At 38.2% G+C, this 27,231-nt stretch overlaps 1 protein-coding gene across 1 annotated transcript; it reads left to right on the forward strand.

The window, feature by feature from the left end:
* The first annotated feature begins 3,155 nt into the window (after positions 1–3,155).
* Positions 3,156–26,790, forward strand: LOC102802928 (solute carrier family 12 member 3-like). Its single transcript, XM_085491480.1, has 24 exons — positions 3,156–3,881; positions 8,402–8,545; positions 8,649–8,724; positions 8,922–9,017; positions 9,267–9,406; positions 9,866–9,976; positions 10,781–10,892; positions 11,323–11,453; positions 15,491–15,694; positions 16,226–16,333; positions 16,765–16,888; positions 17,150–17,251; positions 17,882–18,037; positions 19,434–19,536; positions 19,818–19,929; positions 22,740–22,874; positions 23,379–23,485; positions 23,607–23,698; positions 24,110–24,367; positions 24,531–24,642; positions 24,896–24,982; positions 25,884–25,989; positions 26,155–26,222; positions 26,423–26,790. Exons 1-24 carry the CDS (start codon positions 3,156–3,158, stop codon positions 26,556–26,558), a joined length of 3,546 nt encoding a protein of 1,181 aa, XP_085347606.1. The 3' UTR covers positions 26,559–26,790.
* Positions 26,791–27,231: the final 441 nt, after the last annotated feature.

Consider the following 27,231-nt stretch of genomic DNA (forward strand, 5'->3'; position numbering starts at 1 on the left):
CGGTGAAGACCAAATCGGAGGATAAAATAATCTATTTACTAACTTCTAAAGTTATGCATAAAGACGGTACCTAGGCAAATATATGTCCATAAAATTGCAAAGAAAAGAAAGCAAATTGCATCGGGAGGACAGAGAGACGCCCCACCAGCGAAAAATAATAGTGCACCCATATAATATCATTCTCTACAAACATTCAATGCTAAATGTGATTCCATATTATTGAGATTGAGTCTAAATTATGTATCCGTTCATTTTTTTTGTCCTTGCATTGGCCAAGGAAAAATATTACACTGCATATCGCGATCAACTAAAAATAGCTATGTATATTTGTATTGACACAAATCGTGATATTTTCATACATGTGACATTTAAAGCGGATGGGGTCATCACCTGCGCATGCGCGGGAATTGAGTCCCAAGCAACGATAACAACGAACGCTAAAACGCAAAGGCTCACTGTTAGGCGTTTGTTAATAAACAACGACACACCATGGCCGTTTGCCACATGCGTGGGACGACTCCCCCTAATATGTCGAGCTTTCAACGAGATGTGACAGTGAAAATTACTCCTCCATGGAAATTACAAGTATTAGATGTGAAAATTACATGTGACAATGGAAATTACATGTATTGCCATGTAATCACTAGAAACACGACTTAACATCGATTCGATGTTCCTTAATGTCACGAAATAGTACAAAGTCAATGAAGATATCACTTGGCTTCGAATAAAATTTGGTATTAGGTCTTCCAATCTGGAGTGAGAATGTTTTACCTTGGTACGCAGCACAATGCCTCTCTCGGTGATTGCTTTGAATTATCTATATATATGCATTATAGGGTCTCCGAGACTACAATAACATCTATTTGTGGTGTTTGGATGTTTTTATTACTAATGCAAATGTATTCTTACATTAATTCATCTGAGCAAGGTTTAACGGAACCAAGAAGTAACTCTTCATTTGCAAGGACGAATGATATACTTTATGCTATCTCGAATAATGAACATTAATTACGTAGGCGGTAAATTAAATTTAACGGCTCGCAATGTTATCCATCGTTCATTGACCAGAGTGACCGATTTAAAGAGCAATCCGATAGACATCTTTATTATTTTTTGAAGTACTCATTTAATTATTGTCCACAAGACTACATTGTAGTGCGCAATAGATAAACTCAAATCAACAGGTAGTTATCGGCAACTCACTCTGCAATACAGCGGGGGCATCTACGTTGGAAGTGTTGCATCATCCATATATAGCGTTACTATGACCTCCCAATTCGTCTATTCACTGAGTAACGCCTTAAGTATTATTACAGTACGAATATAAACAATATAAAATATATATTTACTTCTTGTCAAATTTAAAGCCGAAATAATTTCGATAATAGTTTGAGCTGATCACCCAATATAAAGACGCTAAACAAACTTAACGAAATGATATAATTCTTTGAATCAATTTCCAAACACCTTCTCTGTTTAAAGGAAATCAAAGCTGACATACACGAATAAAAGGGGCATATCTTTGAAAAATTAAAACAGATTTTCAATCTTTGTTGATGGTGAGATTTTTTAAACTCTTAATCAACACATCAAAGTGTGACCTGCCCTGCTTTAGTAAACCACTTAATAATAGTATTACTGACCCCTGCACAGTATCCAATTAATGATTTCTCCTTGGACTAATGACCTTCGTGTACGTTGCGTCCGGTCTCGCGTTAAGATAATAATGCATAATCAGAATATATCGTTCACGTCCAACAGCCGGAGTACGATTAGTAAAACAAGTTCGCAAAGCTGGAAACAAAATTTACTATAGTGATTCTCATTCATGCTAAGGAAACGGGAACCAATAATGAATCTCGTCAATTTTGGAGGCTGTAATATTTTTGACAACCTCGTAAATAACATAAAAATTATATTGATTTGGGGAAAGTGTGTCTGAATAAAGTTATCACAATACAGGGCGAAAATGGTATATTTCACTACATTTTCCGCTCACCGAGGTTGTTCGTCTAAAATCGATGTATCTGGTAATGATATATGATGTATTCAGGTTGTTGGCACAATCAGTGACAGACTTCTACTTGTCGGTCATACATGCACTTATATCATAATTGCTACACAAACATTGACTCAATCTGGTAACCATAGGACAATCTAATAGCTTGTAGTATATCAGTCTTAGCATCTTTGCTTGCCGATGCATGTCAGAGGTCCTAGTACACAATGTGTAGGTCGACAGTCATCCAACCTATATCGTGTCACGATATTATATATTCGTGTTTTACACTCACTGACGTGTCACGCTATATAACACATTGTTGTCGTGTAGAAAATAACAATTAATAATCAGTGCGTCAAAATGGTGAGATCAAAATAAAACATCGCGACATCTGTTCCCAATCACGCTTACAACACGTGACTCAATATGAATATTCATTAACCAATACTACACGATAACAAAAATAATAACTATAACAATCTTTGCAGTGCCGAATAAATTTTGTTACGAATTTTGAAATCTCTATGTGAATGTTTGGCAAGGCGATGGTAAGATAGGGTGTAACTTGAACCCTCAACAACAACAGCGACACAACTAGAGAACTGATGAAGACTGTTCAACACTACATTTAGAACATACAACGATTTGACAAAAGTAGACAGTCCAACATTCTTAATGGAAATTCTGTACGAATATGTTGAATTAAGAACCCTTTCGGAGACCATGCCATGAAGACAGACAAGTTCAAAATAAACTGATGTAGTGTGTCAAACAACAAATAACGCGAAGTGATCAACATGTTGATTAGGCCTTGTATTGTATCCGTATTTTATCGTCAGCGTCATGTATGTCCTTCAGTCAAAATTTTTAGCATTTTTGGGGTTGAGTGACAAACTGATGTGTGTTTATTTAACGAAAACACAGGATCAAGGACCTATTCACAGTTGACTGGCTGTGTGGCTCAAAAGCTGAACTAAGGTCACATTGTCAGTGAGGTCTTTGCATAGATAAGCAATGGCTTATCTGATATCCCAAGATGCACGGCGGCTATATAAGATTGAAGATTATATAGCAGTAAAGCATTAAATGAGCGGTTCACAAGTGACGAACATATCGTAAGGCACTTGAACAGCGCATTTTTTCTCAAATCATGGATAAACCCATTGAAGACCCAGACTATGTTGTAGCAGACCCGGGCATCGAACTGAACCGTGGTTCTGATATACTTAAAGATGAGAAGGACAGTAAGGGAAAAAACAAGGAAACTGAAAAACCTGGAAAAGATACTCCGGAGAAGTCAAAATCGGTCACCGTCGAGATAACTGTTACGGGCGATAAGGATGATGACAAGAAAAAGGACGACGTGCCTATCATTACGGTATCCGAGCCAACAACCGCACCCAAGAAGGTTGAGCCACCTAAGAAGCAAGAGGAAAAAAAGGTAGGAGACAGCAAAGAGAAAGACAAGTTGGGAGGCAGCAAAAATGAGCCAAACGGTCCACAGCTTGGTCCACCATCAGTCAATGATAACGGCAGAAGAGACAGTGACGCAAGTACGGGAAGTAGTAAGGTTCCATTGGGAATTCTAGCAAACGACAGAATAAGAAGTGCATCTCGTGTCTCGCAACTATCATGGGCTGTCCCAAGAAATCGTACCCTAACAGGACTCTCTGACGTTCCTCAAAGGGACCGTGCGTTTTCCAAACTATCGGCGTATTCGCAAGACACGGACACGGCGATAATCGGTCCGTTTGGACACAATACAATTGAGGCCATTCCAAGCGAAAAGAACTACGTCGATTTATGGTCTATCGAGTTTGGAGACGTGGTCGAAGATGCCGATCGACCTACTTTGCGACAACTACACGAAACCAAGGTAGGACATTTTTGAAATTATATATTTGTGCCACTGGATATGTACACATCATCACAAAAAAGCAAATACGACGAGTTTATTTTCTTAAAATTTACTCCTATATCTACACGTACAGCAGCATCCCTTCTTCAAAAACTTTGTTTACAGAGAGTCATAAAAATGTTCGCAAACTACTGCCAAATGTTTCGAGTCAATAATTTGCACACGTCGTCTCGTTAGTTAGTCTCTAACTTCATCTAACATTCTCAAGTTTATTTAGATTCGAAATAGAACAAGACGAAAGTAGTGTGGCTTTAGTCTGCAAATGTTTACATTGTCACATTACTTTGTCGTTTGTCTTTCGTACTTAATTTATTTGTTTATGTTGGCCTAATTGGCCCGTGATAGTCTAATCATTATTGAATAGTAAGTAAGTGTGCCTGAAATTAAGCGGAGCGGTATATATATATATTGACTGCTCACAGATAACTCTGCCCGATTATCCCTACACAATAAATACAGTGTTGTTATGTATTCAACTACCACAAGTTATAGTGTACATGAAGTGAAATGCCCTTATTAAACACGAATGTTCGAGATACAAACAACATTGCAACATGAACGTATTTATTTAAGGAACTATTTAATACAGTTGCCACGTACATAGAGTCCGTATATTTTCACGCGAAATGTTCGTAGAACATTTAAAAAAGGCGATATTGTTTGATTGTATGGTTGGTAAGCGAGCTCTGGCCATCAGTCACCGTAAACTGCATTATAGTGCGACGTCACATGTTGAAAAGAACCCGGTTTGGTCTTGCAATACGTATTTTTGCGCTGTCCCACTTTCTTATCGAAATTCAAAAGCGGCCTATGTGATTGACATTTACTGGTACGCACTATTAATTGAAATTTAATGCGCAGTTGATCAATGTGCTATGTACTGCACAGATACTGTGTTTACTTGATGATAAATCGACTGAGAGGTAAATCTCAACCTGTAATACCTTGAACAGTAAATAATCCACGCAATACTGAGGAGGGTCATTTCCCAAAACGTCTGATTATATTGAACAACTTTAATATTTCCCAAGGACTGCGATTACCTACTACCAGTGTATATGTATCATTTTTATCTATCCTAGCAGCTTTCTTCATTTTTTGATATTGGTTTATTGAGATATTACTGGCTACCGTGGACGAGTCACGTGATATGCCAATTATAAAACAAATAGTGTGCATGGTAATACAATGTTATCATGGTAACTATCAATTCCATCGAACTATCTCCGACCCCAATATATATAAGCTACACACAGTAGTCACAGTGACATTTCACTCACTCGCCTTTCTAACGGAATTGGTGATTTATTAACAACTAATCACAATCGGCACACCATCAAATATATTTTAAGACACTAATTGGCCAACTTAAAGTTGTCGTGATTGTTACGGAACGTTACACAGACATGCCACGTTTAACTGACCGGGGAGAATTTATCTGTAGATCGAATCAGCAAATTGGGTCGAACATTTCGTACCAGTCGTTCTGATTGTGCACAGTCACTCTACAACCTGGCTTGGTCTGATTTATGTGCAAGGGGGATAACAATCAGTATTGCAACACCAATCACCGCTCTCTATATACGAACAAATTAGAGTTGGATCGACGGATGTGAAATAATTAAATAAAAAAAATATAGGCATTGGGATATGTGAAATAACTATTATAGACTGGTAAATTCGCATGGATAGAGGTTGAATTTAATCTTTGAAACCAGGGATATATTATTTTCATTATATTTTAAATGGCTGGCTTTTTGTTCTTATTTATTATCTGTAGTGCATTTACTTCAAAATCTAGATAAATAGAAACATAATAAAGATTATTATTATACATCTATCACCGTAACGCCATAAGTCACAGCGTGCCGTAATTTTGCGGTATTTTATGATTACGCGCGTAAGCGTCCTATAATAATAAACACAAACATGGCTGCCGCCAGGGTTTGACAGACTCCACACAAAGGACTTCGCTGATTATTTTCTAAACTTTTTGGATTTCGGCATTCCCAAGATGTATCCTTGGAAGGAAAGATGTATAATAATAATGCTATTACGAGGATACATCAAAGTACTATAGTATGCACTCAGACAGTACGCCGTCACATCGATGTTCGCTGCGCGTCGGTCGATACTCCTGCTGTACTGTCTTCGATGATCAATTTTATAAATGCAATTATTTGATGAACAGTACAGGTGAAAAAAAAATACAGCAAACTACTAATACGCATGTGCAGTGATTGTTAGTACGTACAAAATAACCAGTGTACATGCGTATTAGATAATGTCATTGTTTTATCAACGAATACTCAAATGTATACTACAAGAACTGTGTTGTAGTCATCAAACAGCAATATTAAAAGTTATATGTTTACCTGCATATTGTATTTTTAAATCACATCAGTTAGCACGTCGTGTACAAAAAAGTGCATTTTATACGCACATCGAACACAGACCACCGCTCTTTAAATAATTGCTGACCCCCTACCACACATACGCAGGCAAATTTGCATTGTGTGTATACTTTTTCTCTGTGGATATAAATGGAAATGACGCACCAATATTGAAAGACTCACTGTTGACAAAATCAACAGACATGACATGGCGGTAACCAAATAGAATACAAGCACGTGCTTATCTCGGACGACAACGAGTCACATGCCTAGATAAAATTCAATTATTCGATGTAAAGAAAGTTTAATTTTACAAATAATTAAATATGTAATTAGTAAGTCACAAAACAACTTAAATAGAAAAAAATGCGTAATACAATGATGTAAAAACATCATTATTGTTTTACGCCGACGTATCTTACCATTTGGCGTGTGATGTTAACACAGAAGTCAAACTGTGAAATACACGTTAAACGTTATCTCTGGAATAGTATGCAAACTCCGCATTGTGTGTGGAGAGATGCATTATGGGTAGATACCGAAACATGTCACGATAGCGCGAATAGCATTGAGTATATGTGTGTGTGTGTGAGAGAGAGAGGGGTGGTGGAATCAAAGCTTAAGCGCGAACTTCACATAAAATGCAGGGTCGGATAGTATATTTACTACTACGAAATTAATCGTTGTATTTATTGTTATACAATGTACTCTGCCCTAATTATTTTCTCTTTACAGGGTCGCGATATAATTCGATATTTACGCTCAATTTAATTTTCCATAATCAATTCGGAAATATTAATTTCCTTGCAATCACTTTCATTACGTCCGGGAAATGTTGTAATGTGGCCCAAGACTAGTAGGGAATGGGTAGTACACTGCACGTATTACCATGCACTGTACATGTATTTACCATGCCGTATATTAATTTCTGGTACTGCATGCAGGCTTTTAATTTAACGTAGTCGGAAAGAAAAAAAGAATAGCGAGAAAATAAATACGGTAAAGTAATAACTTAAGCACGCGCTATTTACAATTCTAGGAAGTCCCGGATGTTTTTTCTACAAAATAGTTAATAAAGTTACGCCCTGAAACATTGATTCATGTACGCACCAATTATAAACCGTAGTCTCGTTGATCAAACTGATAACCCATTTACAATAATAAGTAACCCACTGAATTAATAACAATGTTACCATTTTTGTTATTCGTTGATTAAACTTCTAGTAAACACAGTAAGCTATTGTAAGGAAGATGTCAGCAATTCTTTAATATACTTATTGGGATGTTGCAGCTTAGCGCCACCTGTCATCGGGGCGGAGAGAGTCCACGGAGATAAACATGTTTACTGCGATTGACCATGGATTGTCGTAGAGCAATTATCTATTAGTTGTAGCTATTGCATGATCCGATCACGTGATAATCCGATCCGATCACGTGTTTTACTGACAAATTATGAGAATGATATGTTTTGTTTACTGAGATTTGTTGATTTCATACAACATTTATTTACACTCAGTCATGTCCGTGTAAAACGCCATTGTCATGGAAACTTGATTCCATGACAATAATATACAACGCGTTTTTTCAATGGATCTTTTATGGTGACTTATTTAAACTAGTCTTCTATGATGTGCCATGCTGGAGCCAATTCAAAGATACGCAAACAAAAAATGTTATTATATAGAAGTCTGTAATACTTCCACTACAAATTGCGACCACATTTGGCACGAACCAATAGGACTGGCACTCGTGAAGTCTCCGCCTTATTAGCCAGAGTGGCAGTTGCAAGTGTTCCGAGTGATCTAGGACATCGTCACTAAACTTCCAACTCGCTCAAATTGAGCTAATCAAGACTTAGGCTTATGTGGCAATAATTCAATGAGTAGAAAACTTAACTTAATCTAGTGGATAATCTCACTCAAATAACTGAATTTACCTTCGAATTATGTATAAGTCATAATATGGCACTTGAATCCTGAAAAATAAATGTTTACGTATTAACATGGTCATATTTCGGAGCCACAGTCGACACGTCGAACTATTCTGGTCATATTTTTATTGTTATTCGAATTTGCTTGTACACAGAGTCATTTAGTGGGCGACGAGATGGCTGATGCAATGGACAAAGATGAGGACTTCGATTTTCTAGATGATGTTGAACGGCAAGTAATAAGTGCACCAGAACCCCCAAAAGAACGACTTAAATTTGGTTGGATGAAAGGTGTCTTGGTAAGTGATACAACGATTCATGCTCTTATTCATTTTGCTCTTGTAATTTCTGATCAAAATTATTACACGCGAAAACAAATCTACTATTATTACATCCTTCTAGATGAGGTGCATGCTGAACATCTGGGGGACAATTCTGTTTCTACGACTTTCATGGGTTGTTGGGCAAGCTGGTATAAGTGAGTATACGTAGTTTATGAATTTTAAAACTATACATATCTGTGGTGAACCGATTGCCGCTATAGATAACAGTGCTAATGCATGCCAGGTGATATTCTAGTGGCTGTACGAGCGGGGGTTGCGCCCTCTATCGGCAATTACACAATGTTCGGAATTTACAAGTATTTATATGTGTTTATGTTTTTATATATTTCAGTTTTGGCAACTTTAATTATCGTCTATTCAGTAACAATCACGTCTTTAACAACACTATCAATGTCCGCTATTTGTACTAATGGAAAGGTAGTTGGAGGTAAGTTCAATAAAGGCGTCACAGAGATACGTCGATTTACTAGTTTGCTTTATACATCTAACTGATCGACATGCCTGACATAATTAAATGCACTAGCGGCAATTTTGCTGTCCCCGTGAGCCGAATCCGCCGGTGAGGGCACAGTATCAGGACATCAGCCTTGCCGATAGGGCACATCGTGCAACCATCGGCGAGGGCGCAATATCACCGTGACGCCAGTGAGGTTAATCAATGTTTTCTCCTTATAAGGCGGTGCGTACTTCTTGATATCAAGGAGTCTGGGACCAGAATGGGGCGGTGCGATTGGATTGGTGTTGGCACTTAGTAACACTATAGGCGTTGCTATGTATGTTGTTGGCTTCGCCGAGACAGTCAGAGACATCCTGAAGGTTCGTATCGCATTTGAATTTAAGCAAAATAATATATATGTATATATTATTTTGAATAAGGTCATGTATAATTCCACAAGCGAACAGATCATATGATAGTGACTAGCATTGATATAACTGCGCTGATAAAGCAATATACAGCAAAAGCAGATAATAACAGTTTCTGAGATTCACAAGAAATCACCCACACACTACAAATGAGACTTCAACGACGTTATCACATATGCACGTTTTTGTGCTTTTGTAAAGAAGGAAATCAACCAAATCGTTTTTTCTGTCACCCGTTGGTTATTGTGTGTAATTCTATTGACGTGACAGTTAGCGACCAAATGAAAACATCACCAACAAGTTTTAAATCATAATACGTTAGACCCAGGCACATTCTGCTTGATGCACTCAGTGGCACGATAAGGCTACTGGGACGTACAATTATATAAGTTATGTGTGTTTTTTCAACAGAACAATGACGCGCTTATGGTTGACGAAATAAATGACATCCGAATTATTGGTTCAATAACAATTGTTTGTTTACTTGCGTTGGTGTTTATCGGACTAGACTGGGTTCTTCGGGTAAGCTAAGCTAATGTCGCAAAATATTACGCTGATAATACGTAGGCTGCCACTCTGTATTTACACATGTAACGTTGACAGACGTACAGCCAGAACATGGCTGTATGATGAATGACAGCACAGTCCTCACAAATAATGTTTGCCCACCGTTGAAAGCTTATAAAAACAACCTCTGTTTAAAGCTGTATTAAATTAAATTAAATTAAATTAAATTAAATTAAATTAAATTAAATTAAATTAAATTAAATTAAATTAAATTAAATTAAATTAAATTAAATTAAATTAAATTAAATTAAATTAAAGATATCAGCAAACAGTGGGACATTTTCAGAACCTTAGTAAGTCCATTGTATCGCACGAAAAACTGGCGTATCTCTAATGCGGTCTTGACGAGAAGCAAGGCAGGAATTTGTTTGATGACCACCAATTTCTTAAGTCCTGTCCTTTTCTTTTGACGGAAATTTATACATGTTATATGATATTTTACAGCATTCGTTGCCACGGTGACTGCATCCAAGCGAACATAGAGCACATCATAATTCATAGGCTAGTTTCAAAGCAGGATTCGAAACAGCGTTGCATGTCGAGATTTTAGGTATTCCCGGTTTTAAAACAAAATATATCAACGGGAATTGGAAACGCATACATTATGAGCGCCATAATTGTTGATTACAATACATACCTCAATTTACCACAAGTAAGACTTCAAATAAGTTTAATACAGCTATAACCAGCAGTTCTCTCATATAGATGAAGTGTAACACTGTTATTTGCAAACACAAATTATATTTTTTTTTTCTAAAGGTCCAAGTGGTATTTATGATAATATTATTGGTCGCCATAACCGATTTCTTCATTGGATCATTTTTAACACCTAACGACGAACAGTTTGCCAAAGGATTTGTGGGGTGGTCGAGTAAGTATTTTAATTATGACGGATATATAATATATATTGGATTTTGCAAAAGATTGTGGGATAGTAAATTATAGAGGGCATTTAGGGAAGCATACCTTTCCCATACAGAGGTGTACATACATACATACATCACTCCCAAACACGACAGATGAAGAAAAAATGATAGCTATGATGAACAACAATGAAAATAAAACAATTATAAAACTACCTAAATACATATATGAATGTTTCGAAGTTAGAGAAAATAACATGAAAAAGCCTTCATTCTCATCCAAATAAACCACATTATATCAAAGCAAGTTTGTTTTCTCCTGTTATCATTCTTATGTTATTATTTTACTTTATTGTTTTTTTTTTCATCTACACTTTATTGTTATTATTATTATAATTGTTGTAAATGTAATTGTAACCACGTCGTCTATTTTTCCAGATACGGAGCACATTATAGAAGAGAACATGCAGCCGGAGATGAGAGACGAAAATATATTTTCCGTGTTTGCTGTATTCTTCCCGGCATGCACAGGAATTTTAGCGGGTGCTAATATTTCCGGTGACCTCAAGGTAACTCGATAATTTTCATGCGTTATGAAAGCCAACAATCTCATTTAAGGTAGCGAGAAGGGTTTTGTGACGTTTTTAAATAAAACATTCTCTGTCTGTTGTCTCGTTCAGAACAGTAATTTAGGTTATATATATCAAAAGACTAAGTATAGAGGTACAAGTTCGCACAAACTGGACAGTCATTGTTTACATAATTATCACGTGACATCAAAAATGGCGAACCTTGTAAAAATGACTAAGTACGCGATTGCGAGAGCACACTGCGGAATTTCCTGGTGAAATTTACGTCATGCATTGTCCGTAATCAAGCCCATTGAAATGCGTCTCCGATAATCAAAAGAGCTATTATTCCGATTTCTATGCAGGTTTGTTTTTTTGTCCTTAAATTATTTCATACTTGGCACCTTTAACAGACTATTATTCTGTGACAAAGCATTTTCTTTAAAAACCCAGACATATTTCGCACCATCATTATCTTTTGAACGATAACTGCGAGTTTGAATGTCCTAGTCCGAACGCACTTGATTTGGCGGCGGTCCCAATGAGTCGTACTCGATCAAAACTTCAACTCGAGAAAGACGCGAAAAACAGTTTTGGTTAATAAAACACTGTAAATTTGCTGCATTATTATAAATATACACTTAAAATGGCCAAACATATTAACCACTGATATCATAGAACTCATAAAGAGTGTCAGATAATTAATAATTTCAAGCTCGAGCGTGAAAAATGAAGAAAACTGCTGGCATTTGAGTCCGTACTCAGGAACGTTCGGGTTTTCCATTGTTATGCAAACGAACAACGAAGGATAATCCTCTGACAAACATTACTGTCCCACTGTACACGCTGACAGTTTACAAACAAGCTAATCCTTCAAGTGTCTCTGATAAGACATCTAATAAAACGGTTTTCATGGTGAAACAAAATGGCCGATGTTTGAAAAAAATTGCTGTGTCAGAGCGCGACACTGAGTGGCAGATTTTTCTTTGCCTCGTCTGTCAACGCTTTCTTTCTTTTCTTCGCCATTGCGTTAGAAAAAAAATGTATTAGTAAAATAGAATATTGACTTGGAAAATAAAACGATTTAAAAGAAAGTTGTGCAAAGTTACAGTACTCCTTTCGCACAACCTCCCGCCCGCTTCCGCTTTCCAATCACCTTTTTCTCTCGCTTTTGCGACCGCTTGTTGAATTCGACCAGACAATTTCCGCTTTATTTTCGACCGCGCAAACCCTGAAATATCACCGCCCACCTGCTCGCTCGCGCGCATTTAAAATTCGGACTAACAGAATAATTTCCGAGGTTCACATTGTCTTATAATTGTCTTTCTGTTTTTTATAGATGTTGAACACCTGACAAAAGTTCAAATACTTTTTTGTTTTAACTATATATAATTATATGCACGCAACATGACCCTTTGACTTCGATTTGGCTTGGACTGAATATTTTATTTTAAACAATATTCTGATGTAAAATACAAAATGTGTTTCAACACAAGTACGACATGGTTGTCTGGGGTTTCTTTCCTGATTGTTGAGTTGTCGCAATGTGTTTTGTATAATTATTGTTGTTTTCCCCCGATGCTGAAGGACCGTAAAGCTAAATGGCAGTTACATGCATGGGCTGAGTGAAAGAAAATATTTCTAAGCCTAAAATAAAACCTAATATTACACGTATTTGTGTATTTGTTAATTTTACATATGTTTGTCATGACAGTATGTTTGTAAATATCTAGAAAAATCTCGTCTTTTGTTGATAATTTCGATTGTTTGTTTGGAATGTCGATCCCCGTTGGTTTCTCCATACTGAGTTTAGGAAGGGCGTCGATCAACACCGTGACAATCAGCCGACAGAAGACAAACATTGACCGTAATTCATGGAGAGCATGTCCGTAATTTGTGGGCTGAAACCCCAAATAATTAATCAAATATTATTATTTTAATATATATATTATTTTACATCGCAAACTAAACCATGCCCAAAACAGAGCTAGAGTTGTTCGCGGTGAAACAACCGCATTGAAGACGATGCAACTTCAACTAGCCATTTCTTACCTTGAAATAAAAAAAAATAAAAATTCGAAGAGCATCGGGGAAAATATTAATAATCATCCTTATCAATCGCTTGCTTTATTTTATTCGAATCCATGAAATTCACGATTTTTTTTACATTTGTTGGCAACTTCCGCGCTAAAAAAGATTGAAAATGTGGGTGTGGTTATTTTGCAAAGTCCTGTTGATAATACGGACAAATATGGTTCTGTGACCCAGTTCGTGCTCCGCTCAGGTGACTCTCGGCCAGTCAATGATGTTGTAACAAAGCATATTTGACGCTAATTGAAGGGTCGTCGTACAATCCAATCACCGGCGTCGATTCACATAGTTTTTTGTGCTGTGACAGGCTTCAAAATTATTCGCTGAAAAACATATATTTTGACAAACTGATGGAATTTGACCTTAGTTCAAAAAGAAAATACTAGGCTAAGATACATTAGAGCTCACGCGAATCAGTTTTCTCTGCAAGTTGTGAAATAAAGTAAACCAGAGTAGCGTCGATGATTTTCAGCCCTGAAGGACTTCCGTGTGAATCCTGAGTTTTGAATTGTTCATCGACTGGCCACCAAATAGTTATGGCTATAACTAAATTTGACACGTTTTTCTTTTAAGCCCAATAAATTATTCATACATGTCAAGCTCTGTTCGATTTTTTCAGGACATGTGGCCGTTTTTAGTCGAAAATATTTTTTGTGGGAACACTTTTGCGGTACGTATACGGTATAGACCGAGCTCATTCAATGATCGTGACTTAATTTTAAAAATTGAATGTCAAATTTTACCAGACGTGGACCGATGTGGATTCGATATCGTTATTTTTGGAATTAATCACTAACATTTCCTCGTTTCTCTGCTCTGTCAAAAGGAGTTACCTAGGCTTTTTTCACGTAACTGTCTCATTAAAATAAAAAATAAATAAATATTACATCTAGAACAAGCACCCAAAACACGTAACAAGAGGTCCCAGTTCAGTTGCTTTCACGATACAAGTGTAATACAACTATTAGATTTGAAGTGTCGTTCAGAATGTAATAATAGTTAATACTAGTTGTATGTTCACACTTTACTATCAAAACCACCATTTCGACCACCCATGTGCCAGTTTTCAGTGTTTGGGCGAGCGGTCAATGTTTTCAATGAGCGAGCGAGCGAAAAAAAAACGCGATTAAAATGCGGTCGGTTTCCGGTCGGACAAGACCGCGTGGTCGGAAATTAAGCGATAAGCGGTCGATGTAAAAGCGGAAGGTTGGGCGAAATGAGTACTGTATGACCATGTTTCAGTCTCCGACGAAGTCTCGACTGACAACAATGCTGACAATGGACGTTAATTAAAACACGCATTGTTTGCAACTGGAAGCTTACCACCCGTTATATCAGAATCGTCAACAACAGAGTATACAGATAAGATGTTATCATTTAATTCCTTCCAAAGATAAACACTATGCAAATATCCACCAAACGGCAGTTGTAGTCTTTTCTGCTAGTGTTTTAAAACACTAATTTGAGCAACGTTATTTCGCAATTTCGATCTTTTGTAAACCTGGGGTGATGTATCAAGGTCTAAAGTAACCGTTTTATCAATTTTTGAAAAATCAAGAAAAAAGTGAAAATTTCCCTTCTCGCTACCTTAATACATATAAATAAATACACATGTTCCCGGTCTATGACCTTAGTTACACAGAGCGCAAAAATACGCCCAAATACCCAGAACAAGTATTCCCAGATTTATCGCTGTTTCGGGATACGAGTATACAATCTGTTCCTTGCCAACCTTCGCACCACCTGATAGTCACGTGATCCAGATGACATCACAGTCACGTGGGACTTCTAAAAGTCGCGTGATTCAAAAAACGTTTACAAAATACAATGAAAATGATTCAAAAATGTTTACAATGAAAATTGTGAACTTTATTTGTAAGGATTTAAAGGATCGTCCTGTCGTGTAGCGGAATTTTTTACTAATAACACAATCGTGGTTATTTCAGGACCCATCAATGGCGCTACCGAAGGGTACATTGTTAGCCATTCTCTATACTACCATTACCTACTTACTTATGGCGTGGTTTGTTGGACTGGAGGTAGTGCGTGACGCAACAGGTGATGTAGATGATATCGAAGGCGGTAATTTCACAAAACTTTGCAATGTTCCAGACTATGAATGCGAATACGGTCTGATGAACAACGCTCAGGTCAGTATCATCTTGTTCACAATCCACTGACTACAGCGGATAAATCAAAGAAGTTTTTATCATCTAATTAAAAGCCAGTGTCCTATGACAATTGTACAAGGACTATTACAGCGGGAGGGTCGTCACATGCGCACGTGCGGGAATTGAGTCCCAAGCGACGATAACAACACACGCTAAAAACGCAAAAGCTCATGGCTAGACGATTGTTTGTAAACAATAACACGCTATGTCCATCTGACGCATGCGCAGGTGACGATTTTTAAGATTAAAATCAGGTCTGCGGTACCAAATTTATTTGAAATGCGTTGAGTGTTTTTTTTTGATTTGTTAGTTAAACTTTGTAAATGGACTATTATGTAATTATTATCAGTGCGTGGAGTACCGGCGGTTATGTCACTTGGTTATTTGTATAAACGAACGAACGTATATGCTGTATGCATTCACTCGGTTAGAGCATTGAATGGAATCAGAAGTTTCGGAACGCCATCTTTTTAACTGAAAGAAACACCTTTGATATACTTCCAATTACAGATTATAAGTATGGTTTCGTGGCTGCCTGCATTTGTTATACTTGGTATTTTCGCAGCAACTCTGTCTTCGGCTCTAGCCAGTTTGGTTGGTGGGCCAAGGATATTTCAGGCAAGTATTGAATATTGTTAGTCGCTCACAAAAGTCGAAGGAAAGTACGCGAACAATTTAAATGTCAAGTCACTGCACAGGTCACGCCCGGTGACGACGTAACTCGATTGAAACAAACGTATGGCTAACCATGGTATAACTTTTGTTTGTTACCACTTTATCAGTACTCCGTATGTTTTTTTTATTGCAGGCATTCTGTCGCGATAAGTTGTTCCCATATATATCTTCGTATGTTCCCATATATATCTCCGTATGTTTTTTTTATTGCAGGCATTCTGTCGCGATAAGTTGTTCCCATATATATCTCCGTATGTTCCCATATATATCTCCGTATGTTTTTTTTATTGCAGGCATTCTGTCGCGATAAGTTGTTCCCATATATATCTCCGTATGTTCCCATATATATCTCCGTATGTTTTTTTTTATTGCAGGCACTCTGTCGCGATAAGTTGTTCCCATATATTTCTATATTTGGAAAGGGATACGGAAAAAGTGACGATCCAAGACAAGGATACATACTTTGTTTCATAATAGCAGAATGCTTTATATTGATCGGTGAGCCACGTAAAACTATTATTTTTAATATAACAGATGGACCCATAGAATCTCTGGAGGGTGGCAGAAAAACTACGCAAAAGATTTCTTTGTGTTTATTTTTTCAATGACGAATACGCTGGATTTTTTCTTATGCCTTTTTTGAATTCTACTATAGCCTTCCCAGAAGTTTCTAATATTCCACCTCTAACGCATAATCTATGTGTTAATGTCAGCACAGTATATTATATGTAATTACATTATACATATTTTTACATGCAGCTCAACTGAATGCCGTGGCTACTCTTACATCTATGTTCTTCTTAATGACGTACGCCATAATTAATTATGCTGTGTTTTCAGCCGCAATGGCCAAATCACCAGGTAAGAAGCAGACGCTAGTTTATTTTTGCCAAATCACCAGGTAAGAAACAGACGGTAGTTTATTTTTGCCAAACGCCGCTTAATATAAGGCGTTACTCGGTGTTGAATGTGACTCCAACTTGAATGAATGACGCTGCATTTGTATTTAATTACTTGATCTTGCGTAATACGTTTACTCGCGTCACGTCACTTCGAGATAGGCTTAAATTGTCGACACAGCGTCTAAGCATATTGATGCTCCCGATTGATCCCAATACACTAGTAATCGATTCACAAACGACAACAGCGTATAACACAGTGAGCCAATCAAATAATTCATTGATATATTTATTTATTTATAAATAAATTTAATTATTTGTGCGCAGTAAACAACTTTAATGAGCACAATATCAAAACAAAAGTAAGTAAACAAAATAAAATAAGTCAAATTTTGACAGTATATGTTATTAGTGACGTAGTCGTCGCATACAATATGTGAGCAGAGATGTAAAGACCCGAAATAATTAAAGATGAAATAACTTTTAAATGTCTGGTTACCTAACTTTACTACAAATAATTGTCAATGTGTTACACACGTAATATTTGCTTAAAACCCACAGTCTTTATATAATAATGCTGTTTTTTTTTCAGGATTTCGTCCTTCATTCACTTACTTCAACAAATGGGTGGCACTGATAGCTGCGGTATTGTGTATTGGATCAAGTTTTATAATTAATTGGATACTGACGTTAGGTACCTTGGTGTTATGTATTGTGCTCTACTTATACGTGGCATACAAGCAGCCAGGTAAATGACATTATATTTGTATGTTGTTCCCCAGACAATATACTCAGCTGTTCAGACCAGAAACGCCATCTAGTGACAAAGCGTGTCCGTGACGTAAATGAGGGTGTTATCAATATCCTTCCCACAGGTCACCTCACTACGCGCGGCCATTTTTCTGCAGTTCTTACATCTGAAAACATATTACAAAAAGTGTCAGACTTCAATAAAAACGTAAATACGAACCATTTTATCGCGGACTATGTTTTGCAAGGTAATGTTATAGTAGTGAAATGGCGCACGTGATACACTAAAACTGGGACGAAAAAACGTTCTGTTAACATGTATAGTTAGGAAAGAAACATTGAAGGCTAATTTCACTTAAAAGGAGTTTCCTAACATTTCCGTTCATTTTGTATTCTGGTGATTATTCCAATACTATTTCCGCGTTTAACAGCCATACAACACTAAGGTTTTAGTAAGTTTATAAAGTTAGTCATTTATTTACAATCTAATGCTTTGGTATCTAGGAAAGAATTGCACTTTCCAACGCATGTATATTTTATTCGGAGTCATGGCGTGAAACTTTGTATTAAAGTGATTAAAGTTACCGAGTGACTTACGCATAACTTGTAGGTCTTGTAGTTCGCATATATTCGAATATGCAAATGAGTTCTAGCAAAGCTGTTTTGTGCAGTGATGATAAGTAACATGCATCGAACTGTGCGGAGTTCGGGGTGTTATAGAACGCCGCCATGCGTTGAGTATAATTTGTTTGTTTTGTCGAGTACATTGATAAATCACTATAGTTACCGAATCAATTGAGAATTGGAACTCATATCATAGAAATTATGTATATTTTCACGGTATCTCAAATTTGCCACCCATTAATTGTTTCACCTGATTCATTATTTTTTTCCTTTAACTTGTACTAGTCATTATTCTGGCGCTTAAATTCATCAATATGCATTTGTAAATTCCGGTGAATACTATTTTATTTTGCTTCACTTAATGCAAAGAGATGATCTTGTGTGATCATTTGCGGCTGTTATAATCTATTTACAGTATACTGAATACAAACAAATTAAGATAACAACCAAAGAATATTAGTGATCAGTAATTATCAACAAGTCACTCTTTGTCAGTGACACACTCGTTATACTTCACATGACTGCGTATCTATTTAAACATGGCCGCCGAGATCTCCGCTTGTTTTCTTTCAAACAAAGTTTTATTTTTCCCCTTCATCGCGTCAACTGCCTCCTTGACCTATGTAACGATGGTAATTGTAACAATGGATGACGCAAAGAGTGAAACATTATTTTAGGTTCAAAACTCGTGCGTCGTTCCTCTCCCGCTATCCACGAGATCTTGGCGGCCAACGATCTATTGTTCACTCTCTGATTCTAATTCACTATAGACGTCAACTGGGGATCTTCCAATCAAGCTAGCGTATACAATCAAGCCCTACACACGTCGTTGAAGTTGAACTTTGATATCAAAGAACACGTCAAAAATTTCAGGTGAATACTTACTACCACGTTCAAATAATTCTTAAATTTAGAAAGTACGTTTTGGACGATTTTCGAGAAAAAGTGCGTGTTAGAGAGCAATGAATTTCCAGAATTATGTTAGAATGTCCTATTGAAGTGATGGTTTTCAATATTATTCGATAGATATTGACCCGAATGGTTATTTTTGAAGAGAATCGTAATTTCAATAATTAATTATTCGAGCATGTCTGTTAGTATGCTGTATTATTACATTAAACAACCATGCCCTAATGCAACGTTTCACCTTTCAGACCGCAATGCTTAGTTCTGACTGGCGCACCCAGCCATCGACCCGCTCTAACAATGTTTGCATCCAAGTTGACCAAATACGGGAGTTTAATGATATGTGGTCATATCGTAGAGGTAATGTTATCAATGCAATCATGTTGAAAATCTTTTAATATTTGCTTATTTTGAATTATTATAGAATCACATAGTATGTATATGGTAGCGATATTCGTTCTAATAACACCGGATACACCGTGCGTGTAATCATAGATTTATCTGTCTATGTTCTACCATCTAATGGATTTTGCCAATGAATAAATTATCTACATGTGTAGTAAATGTCGCATTTCTGTCAGCTCATGCACCCACCTCGACCACACAGGCACCCATCACGACCACACAGGCACTCACCACGACCACACAGGCACCCATCTCGAACCACACAGACACCCACCTCGAACCACACAGACGCTCATCACGAACCATACAGGCACCCTCCTTGAACTACACAGGCACCCATCACTACCACACAGGCACCCACCTCGAACCACACAAGCACCCATCACGAACCACACAGGCACCCATCACGAACCACACAGACACCCATCACTAACCACACAGGCACCTACCTCGAACCACACAGGCACTCATCACGAACCACACAGACACCCATCTCGAACCACACAGGCACCCATCACGAACCACATGTACACAAGCACCCACCTCAAACCACACAGGCACCCAACTCGAACCACACAGACACCCATCACGAACCACACAGGCACCCATCACGACCACACAGGCACCCACCTCGAACCACACAGACACCCATTTCGAACCACACAAGCACCCACCTCGAACCACACAAGCACCCACCTCGAACCACACAGGCACCCACCTCGAACCATACAGACACCCACCTCCAACCACACCGGTGCACATCACGAACCACACAGGCACCCACCTCAAACCACACAGGCACTCATCGCGAACCACATAGACGCCCACCTCAAACCACACAGGCATCCATCACGAACCACACAGGCACCCACATCGAACCACACAGGCACCCATCACGAACCACACAGACACCTACCTCGAACCACATAGACACCCATCACGACCACACAGGCACCCACCTCGAACCACACAGGCACCCACCTTGAACCACACATACACCGACGATGAACCACACAGACACCCATCTCGAATCACACAGGCACCCATCACGACCACACAGGCACCCATCACGACCACACAGACACCCACCTCGAACCACACAGACACCCATCTCGAACCACACAGGCACCCATCACGACCACACAGGCACCCATCACGACCACACAGACACCCATCACGACCACACAGACACCCACCTCGAACCACACAGACACCCATCTCGAACCACACAGGCACCCATCACGACCACACAGGCACCCATCACGACCACACAGACACCCACCTCGAACCACACAGACACCCATCTCGAACCACGCAGGCACCCATCACGACCACACAGACACCCATCACTAACCACACAGGCACCCATCTCGAACCACACAGGCACCCATTACGAACCACATGTACACAAGCACCCACCTCAAACCACACAGGCACCCAACTCGAACCACACAGACACCCATCACGAACCACACAGGCACCCATCACGACCACACAGGCACCCACCTCGAACCACACAGACACCCATTTCGAACCACACAAGCACCCACCTCGAACCACACAAGCACCCACCTCGAACCACACAGGCACCCACCTCGAACCACACAGACACCCACCTCCAACCACACCGGCGCACATCACGAACCACACAGGCACCCACCTCAAACCACACAGGCACTCATCGTGAACCACATAGACGCCCACCTCAAACCACACAGGCATCCATCACGAACCACACAGGCACCCACATCGAACCACACAGGCACCCATCACGAACCACACAGACACCTACCTCGAACCACATAGACACCCATCACGACCACACAGGCACCCACCTCGAACCACACAGGCACCCACCTCGAACCACACATACACCGACGATGAACCACACAGACACCCATCTCGAATCACACAGGCACCCATCACGACCACACAGGCACCCATCACGACCACACAGACACCCACCTCGAACCACACAGACACCCATCTCGAACCACACAGGCACCCATCACGACCACACAGGCACCCATCACGACCACACAGACACCCATCACGACCACACAGACACCCACCTCGAACCACACAGACACCCATCTCGAACCACACAGGCACCCATCACGACCACACAGGCACCCATCACGACCACACAGAAACCCACCTCGAACCACACAGACACCCATCTCGAACCACACAGGCACCCATCACGACCACACAGGCACCCATCACGACCACACAGACACCCACCTCGAACCACACAGACACCCATCTCGAACCACGCAGGCACCCATCACGACCACACAGACACCCATCACTAACCACACAGGCACCTACCTCGAACCACACAGGCACCCACCTCGAACCACAAAGGCACCCATCACGACCACACAGACACCCACCTCGAACCACACAGGCACCCACCTCGAACCACAAAGGCACCTCCTGAGTAATAAATGTGGCTGATAATTGTCTGACGTTATTCTGATAGATGACGTTTTTCAATTTGCACACAATACTGTCTAAATACTATAATATCCCCAATTTGAATTGTTCTCTTACAATTAAATATTATTTAACTCGTCTCTCAAAATATGTTAGTGAGTCTTATTGGTATTTGCTATTCATTTTTCGGGCCTGAATGAAAACGCCATTTTAAGGTGTATAGCGAAAAGGTCGCAGTTAGCATCGTTAAATTACAACGACGTTTTCAACATGCTGTTATACGGGTATAATATAGTAATAGATACTCTTTGTTTTTCAACGTATAGGGACAGGAGAAAGTTCACAAACTAGATAAATTGCGGGAAGTCCAGGATAAGTGGTTGGCCAGAGAAAACATTAAAGCCTTTTACCAGCCAATATTTGACAACGATCGAAGAAAAGGAACGATGAGCCTTCTTCAGGTGAATTTAAAAATATATATATAACTGTTGTTTACATTTATACAGATTGTTTTGCTTCATGGATATGTAGCAAAATACCTAGAACGAGTAGCACATGACGTCATATTCAGATATATTTAGTTAATGTTATTATCAGTCAGGATTAACATATAGTGACACTATGTCGACTATTTGCGAACACGTATGTATGTGTCCACCACATTATGCCATGGCTTCGGCGCGCATTTTGCGGCTCCATGTAACGGGATATCTTGTTTTGAAAAAAACACACGAAATCTTGGAATTTGACAAGTCGAAATTCCAAGGTCACTCGTAAATACGACGCTATTGTCGTGTAATAATCTCTAAGTATTCACCAATGAACCAATCAGAAAGCAAGCAACAAGATGTGATGTTACAGGATAGTCACCAATCAGAAAGCACATAACATGAGCGAACTAGAAAGCACGTAGCATAAAGTAGCCTAGTGTGACAATGTTTACCTTTTTGGTTTATTACTTTCAGACATCTGGCCTTGGTAAATTGACACCAAATACAGTTATAATCGGTTATAAGTCAGACTGGATGGAGGTTAAGGGCAGAGAAGTTGCCGCATATGTGGACACGATGCAGTAAGTGAACTTGTTTGCACGTTCGTACCACGTGATGTTTATTGAAGTCTCTTGAAGACTCATTGTTGGGTTAAGCTGACTTTTCTTACTAGTTATAAATTGATATTTTCATCATTTCCAGCGATGCGTTTGATGTCAATATGGGTGTGTGTGTGCTCCGTGTTCCAGATGGATTCGATGTTTCTAAAGAGAAAGTCAAACGAAGATTATTGAGTGAGTAATATGTACTTTCAATATTTACAGTGTATGTTTTATATCCATAGTAAAACGATTCGCTTCTTCGATAGCGATATTTTTCACAAAAATATACTTAATTATTATACAGTATTGCACAACAATATTCAATTGTGGAACGATTCACGCGGTATTTCAAAGATGGCGGACTTTTTTGAAAACGAAGTTCATAGCCGGAAAGCTCCAACACCAAGCGGTCGAATCGAGAAGATGTATAAAATTGTTGCTATGAGGATTGCGCAAAATATGCTACGCGTCGTCGATACTCTCGCTGTATTCAAGATGTTTTCTTGTGTACTTTGCGGCATCCCCGCTTTAACCCCACAATACTTGCTATGTCAATCGCTGCTTCATGGACCTAGTGGACTAACACATAACATTGTTGTCTAGGTAACGGTACAACGGCGAATGGGCGTCGGTCTTCAACTGTCGTCTTAGACACTTTCAAATCGGATAAAAGCGATGCCTCTAGTGATTCGGAAAAGGAGGACCATGATACAGCAACAGTTTCCGTGGCAACAGTAAAGACAAAGCATTTAACCGATGAGGAGTATGAAATAGACAGCAAGATTTTGCGCAAGATTACTCGTTTCCATGGTAGCCAGGGGAAGGGAACAATAGATATATGGTGGTTATATGACGACGGAGGTGAGGATCATAATAATTAGCGCTACGTGATTCCTAAGTGACGTATGATATTTAATACATGACTATCAGCGCGGTAAACAGTTACTCACTTAAAGGAATACAGTGATACTGGAATGATGAGTGTGCATATCATGAATATTCATTTCTTTTATTTAACTGCCAGGTTTGACGTTATTGGTACCCTATTTGTTGTCTCAACGATCACAGTGGGAAAAATGTCCGATAAGAATCTTTGCCGGGGGTAACGAAGACACTTTACAACAAGACGAAGTAAAGTAAGCTTCAGTCAGTTTATTTCTAGTGTACGAGTCTACTGTGGAATTGTGGGATTGGGAGGGGAGTCGGCGTTGATTATATATCGCGCATGTTACACTTTTATCTTTTGTAGTTGCATTTCTTAATCAGACCATGTAATCAGTGACGTCAGTTGTTTATGTGCACGTCATGAAAGGTCAGACATACGTAAAGGTCATGACCAAGGACGAAATGTATTGCAGACTGTATTCAATAACTGTTTACTCTCTCTAGCATTGCGGCATTATTGGCAAAGTTCAGACTCGATTTCTCAGAATTGAAAATAATTCCTGATCTCAACAAAGTTCCTTCCAAAGAAAGGTAAGTGAAATTTTAAACATAATACTATACCAAATGACAACTTAATTAGTTATAAACATATCAGAAATATGTACTTTTCACTTAATTAGTTAAAAACATATCAGAAATATGTACTTTTCACTTAATTAGTTAAAAACATATCAGAAATATGTACTTTTCGCTTAATTAGTTAAAAACATATCAGAAATATGTACTTTTCACTTAATTAGTTAAAAACATATCAGAAATATGTACTTTTCACTTAATTAGTTAAAAACATATCAGAAATATGTACTTTTCACTTAATTAGTTAAAAACATATCAGAAATATTTACTTTTCACTTAATTAGTTAAAAACATATCAGAAATATGTACTTTTCAATTAATTAGTTAAAAACATATCAGAAATATGTACTTTTCACTTAATTAGTTAAAAACATATCAGAAATATGTACTTTTCACTTAATTAGTTAAAAACAAATCAGAAATATGTACTTTTCACTTAATTAGTTAAAAACATATCAGAAACATGTACTTTTCACTTAATTAGTTAAAAACATATCAGAAATATGTACTTTTCACTTAATTAGTTAAAAACATATCAGAAATATGTACTTTTCACTTAATTAGTTAAAAACATATCAGAAATATGTACTTTTCACTTAATTAGTTAAAAACATATCAGAAATATGTACTTTTCACTTAATTAGTTAAAAACATATCAGAAATATGTACTTTTCACTTAATTAGTTAAAAACATATCAGAAATATGTACTTTTCACTTAATTAGTTAAAAACATATTAGAAATATGTACCTTTCACTGAAATTGTTTTGAGCTATTACTGTACCCTAACCGTCATTTTAGTCGATGTCTTCGAGATCGTTTCCCTCGTCACAAATTTTGTTCTGTTTTATTGTCAGTCAAAAGAAGTTTCAAGACCTCATAGAACCTTGTCGTGCACGAAGCGGTATCGAGTCACATGATCTGAAAATAACAAGACATGAAATAACGGACTCTAAGGAGAAGGTATATTAAACAGGCGGTCGTTGGATGCATTTGTAGACACGTTGCAAATCGGATTTTCCCTTTTATGACACCCGTTCTGTGCTAGGTGTATATCAGTAATTGCGTTATCAATTCGTTCGAATGATTGAAGTTATTAACGTATCTTTTCACTGTGTTTCTCTGCAGACATTCAGGTTAATTCGTCTAAACGAGCTTCTTCATCAGTATTCCAGTGATGCCTCATTGATTGTTGTGTAAGTTCACTTTCTTGCAAATATATCGCATTGTTTCACGTAATTATATTCTCCCATTTCCGAACACCCGCAACTCGATTCAGTTATTCAAGTCAATGAAGTGATAATTCATTCTGTTGACTATCAGCTGTATCCTAACCTCCCCAATAACGAAGTTGTATGTTGTTGTGTATAATAGTTGTTGTTTTATTTTTAATCAGGACACTTCCAATGCCGCGCAAGGGTTCGACATCATCCTATATGTATATGAGTTGGTTAGAAACCATATCACGTGACCTTCCACCGACACTAATGATGAGAGGAAATCAATCCAGTGTTCTCACCTTTTACTCATAGCGTATCTCGCACCGTCTTAGCGAATATGCAGTGTACAATTCCCTGCATTTGTTTTTGTTTTTTTCTAGATACAAAATCGCAAATGCACGTGTCAATTATACGATGTAAACTCCGTGCCATATGTGTACTACTTTATTATCATGTGTGTCGCACGCATGCGTAGACATGCTTTCATTGTAAGACAAATGACGCTGAATAAGCACCAAACCATAAACTCAATATGGTCTATGTCCACACATACTGATTTCTGAGTTTCCGTTTTCAACTTGAACCAGTGTATTGATTCATGAATTATATTTTTCGGGGTGGGGGGTGGGGGGTGGGGTGGGGGTGGGGGTTGAATAAGTTGTGATGTCCGCGTTGTGTACATTATTGCCTGTATTGTTTAAAAAATATCGACATTGTTGGAAGATTTTTTGCAAAAAACTCTGAATAACTTTAATTAGACATATTACAAGATTGAATAATCCATATATTCCAGTTTCTTTGCGTTGTTTGTTCTGTGGAGATATATGCAACTATTACCGTCGTATTAGAAGAGATTTGAGCTTTACATACTGCTAATCTGTCTTCGTACTCACTAACAGTGCAGGTTTTCTCTCTCATATTTCTATTCCAAGGTTTATTTTTAACAGTCTTTTTTTAACGGATCTAATTTGTAAGAAGCGTAATT

The sequence above is a fragment of the Saccoglossus kowalevskii genome, chromosome 16 (genome assembly GCF_978046115.1).
Source record: "Saccoglossus kowalevskii chromosome 16, keSacKowa6.1, whole genome shotgun sequence".
In the NCBI taxonomy this organism is placed as follows: domain Eukaryota; kingdom Metazoa; phylum Hemichordata; class Enteropneusta; family Harrimaniidae; genus Saccoglossus; species Saccoglossus kowalevskii.

Bases quoted from the DNA above. Each gene is read 5' to 3' on its own strand.
- LOC102802928 (XM_085491480.1), top strand. From the start codon at position 3,156: ATGGATAAACCCATTGAAGACCCAGACTATGTTGTAGCAGACCCGGGC. The intron at 16,889-17,149 runs GTGAGCCACGTA...TTTTACATGCAG, and splicing joins AGAATGCTTTATATTGATCG to CTCAACTGAATGCCGTGGCT. The intron at 26,223-26,422 runs GTAAGTTCACTT...ATTTTTAATCAG, and splicing joins GATGCCTCATTGATTGTTGT to GACACTTCCAATGCCGCGCA.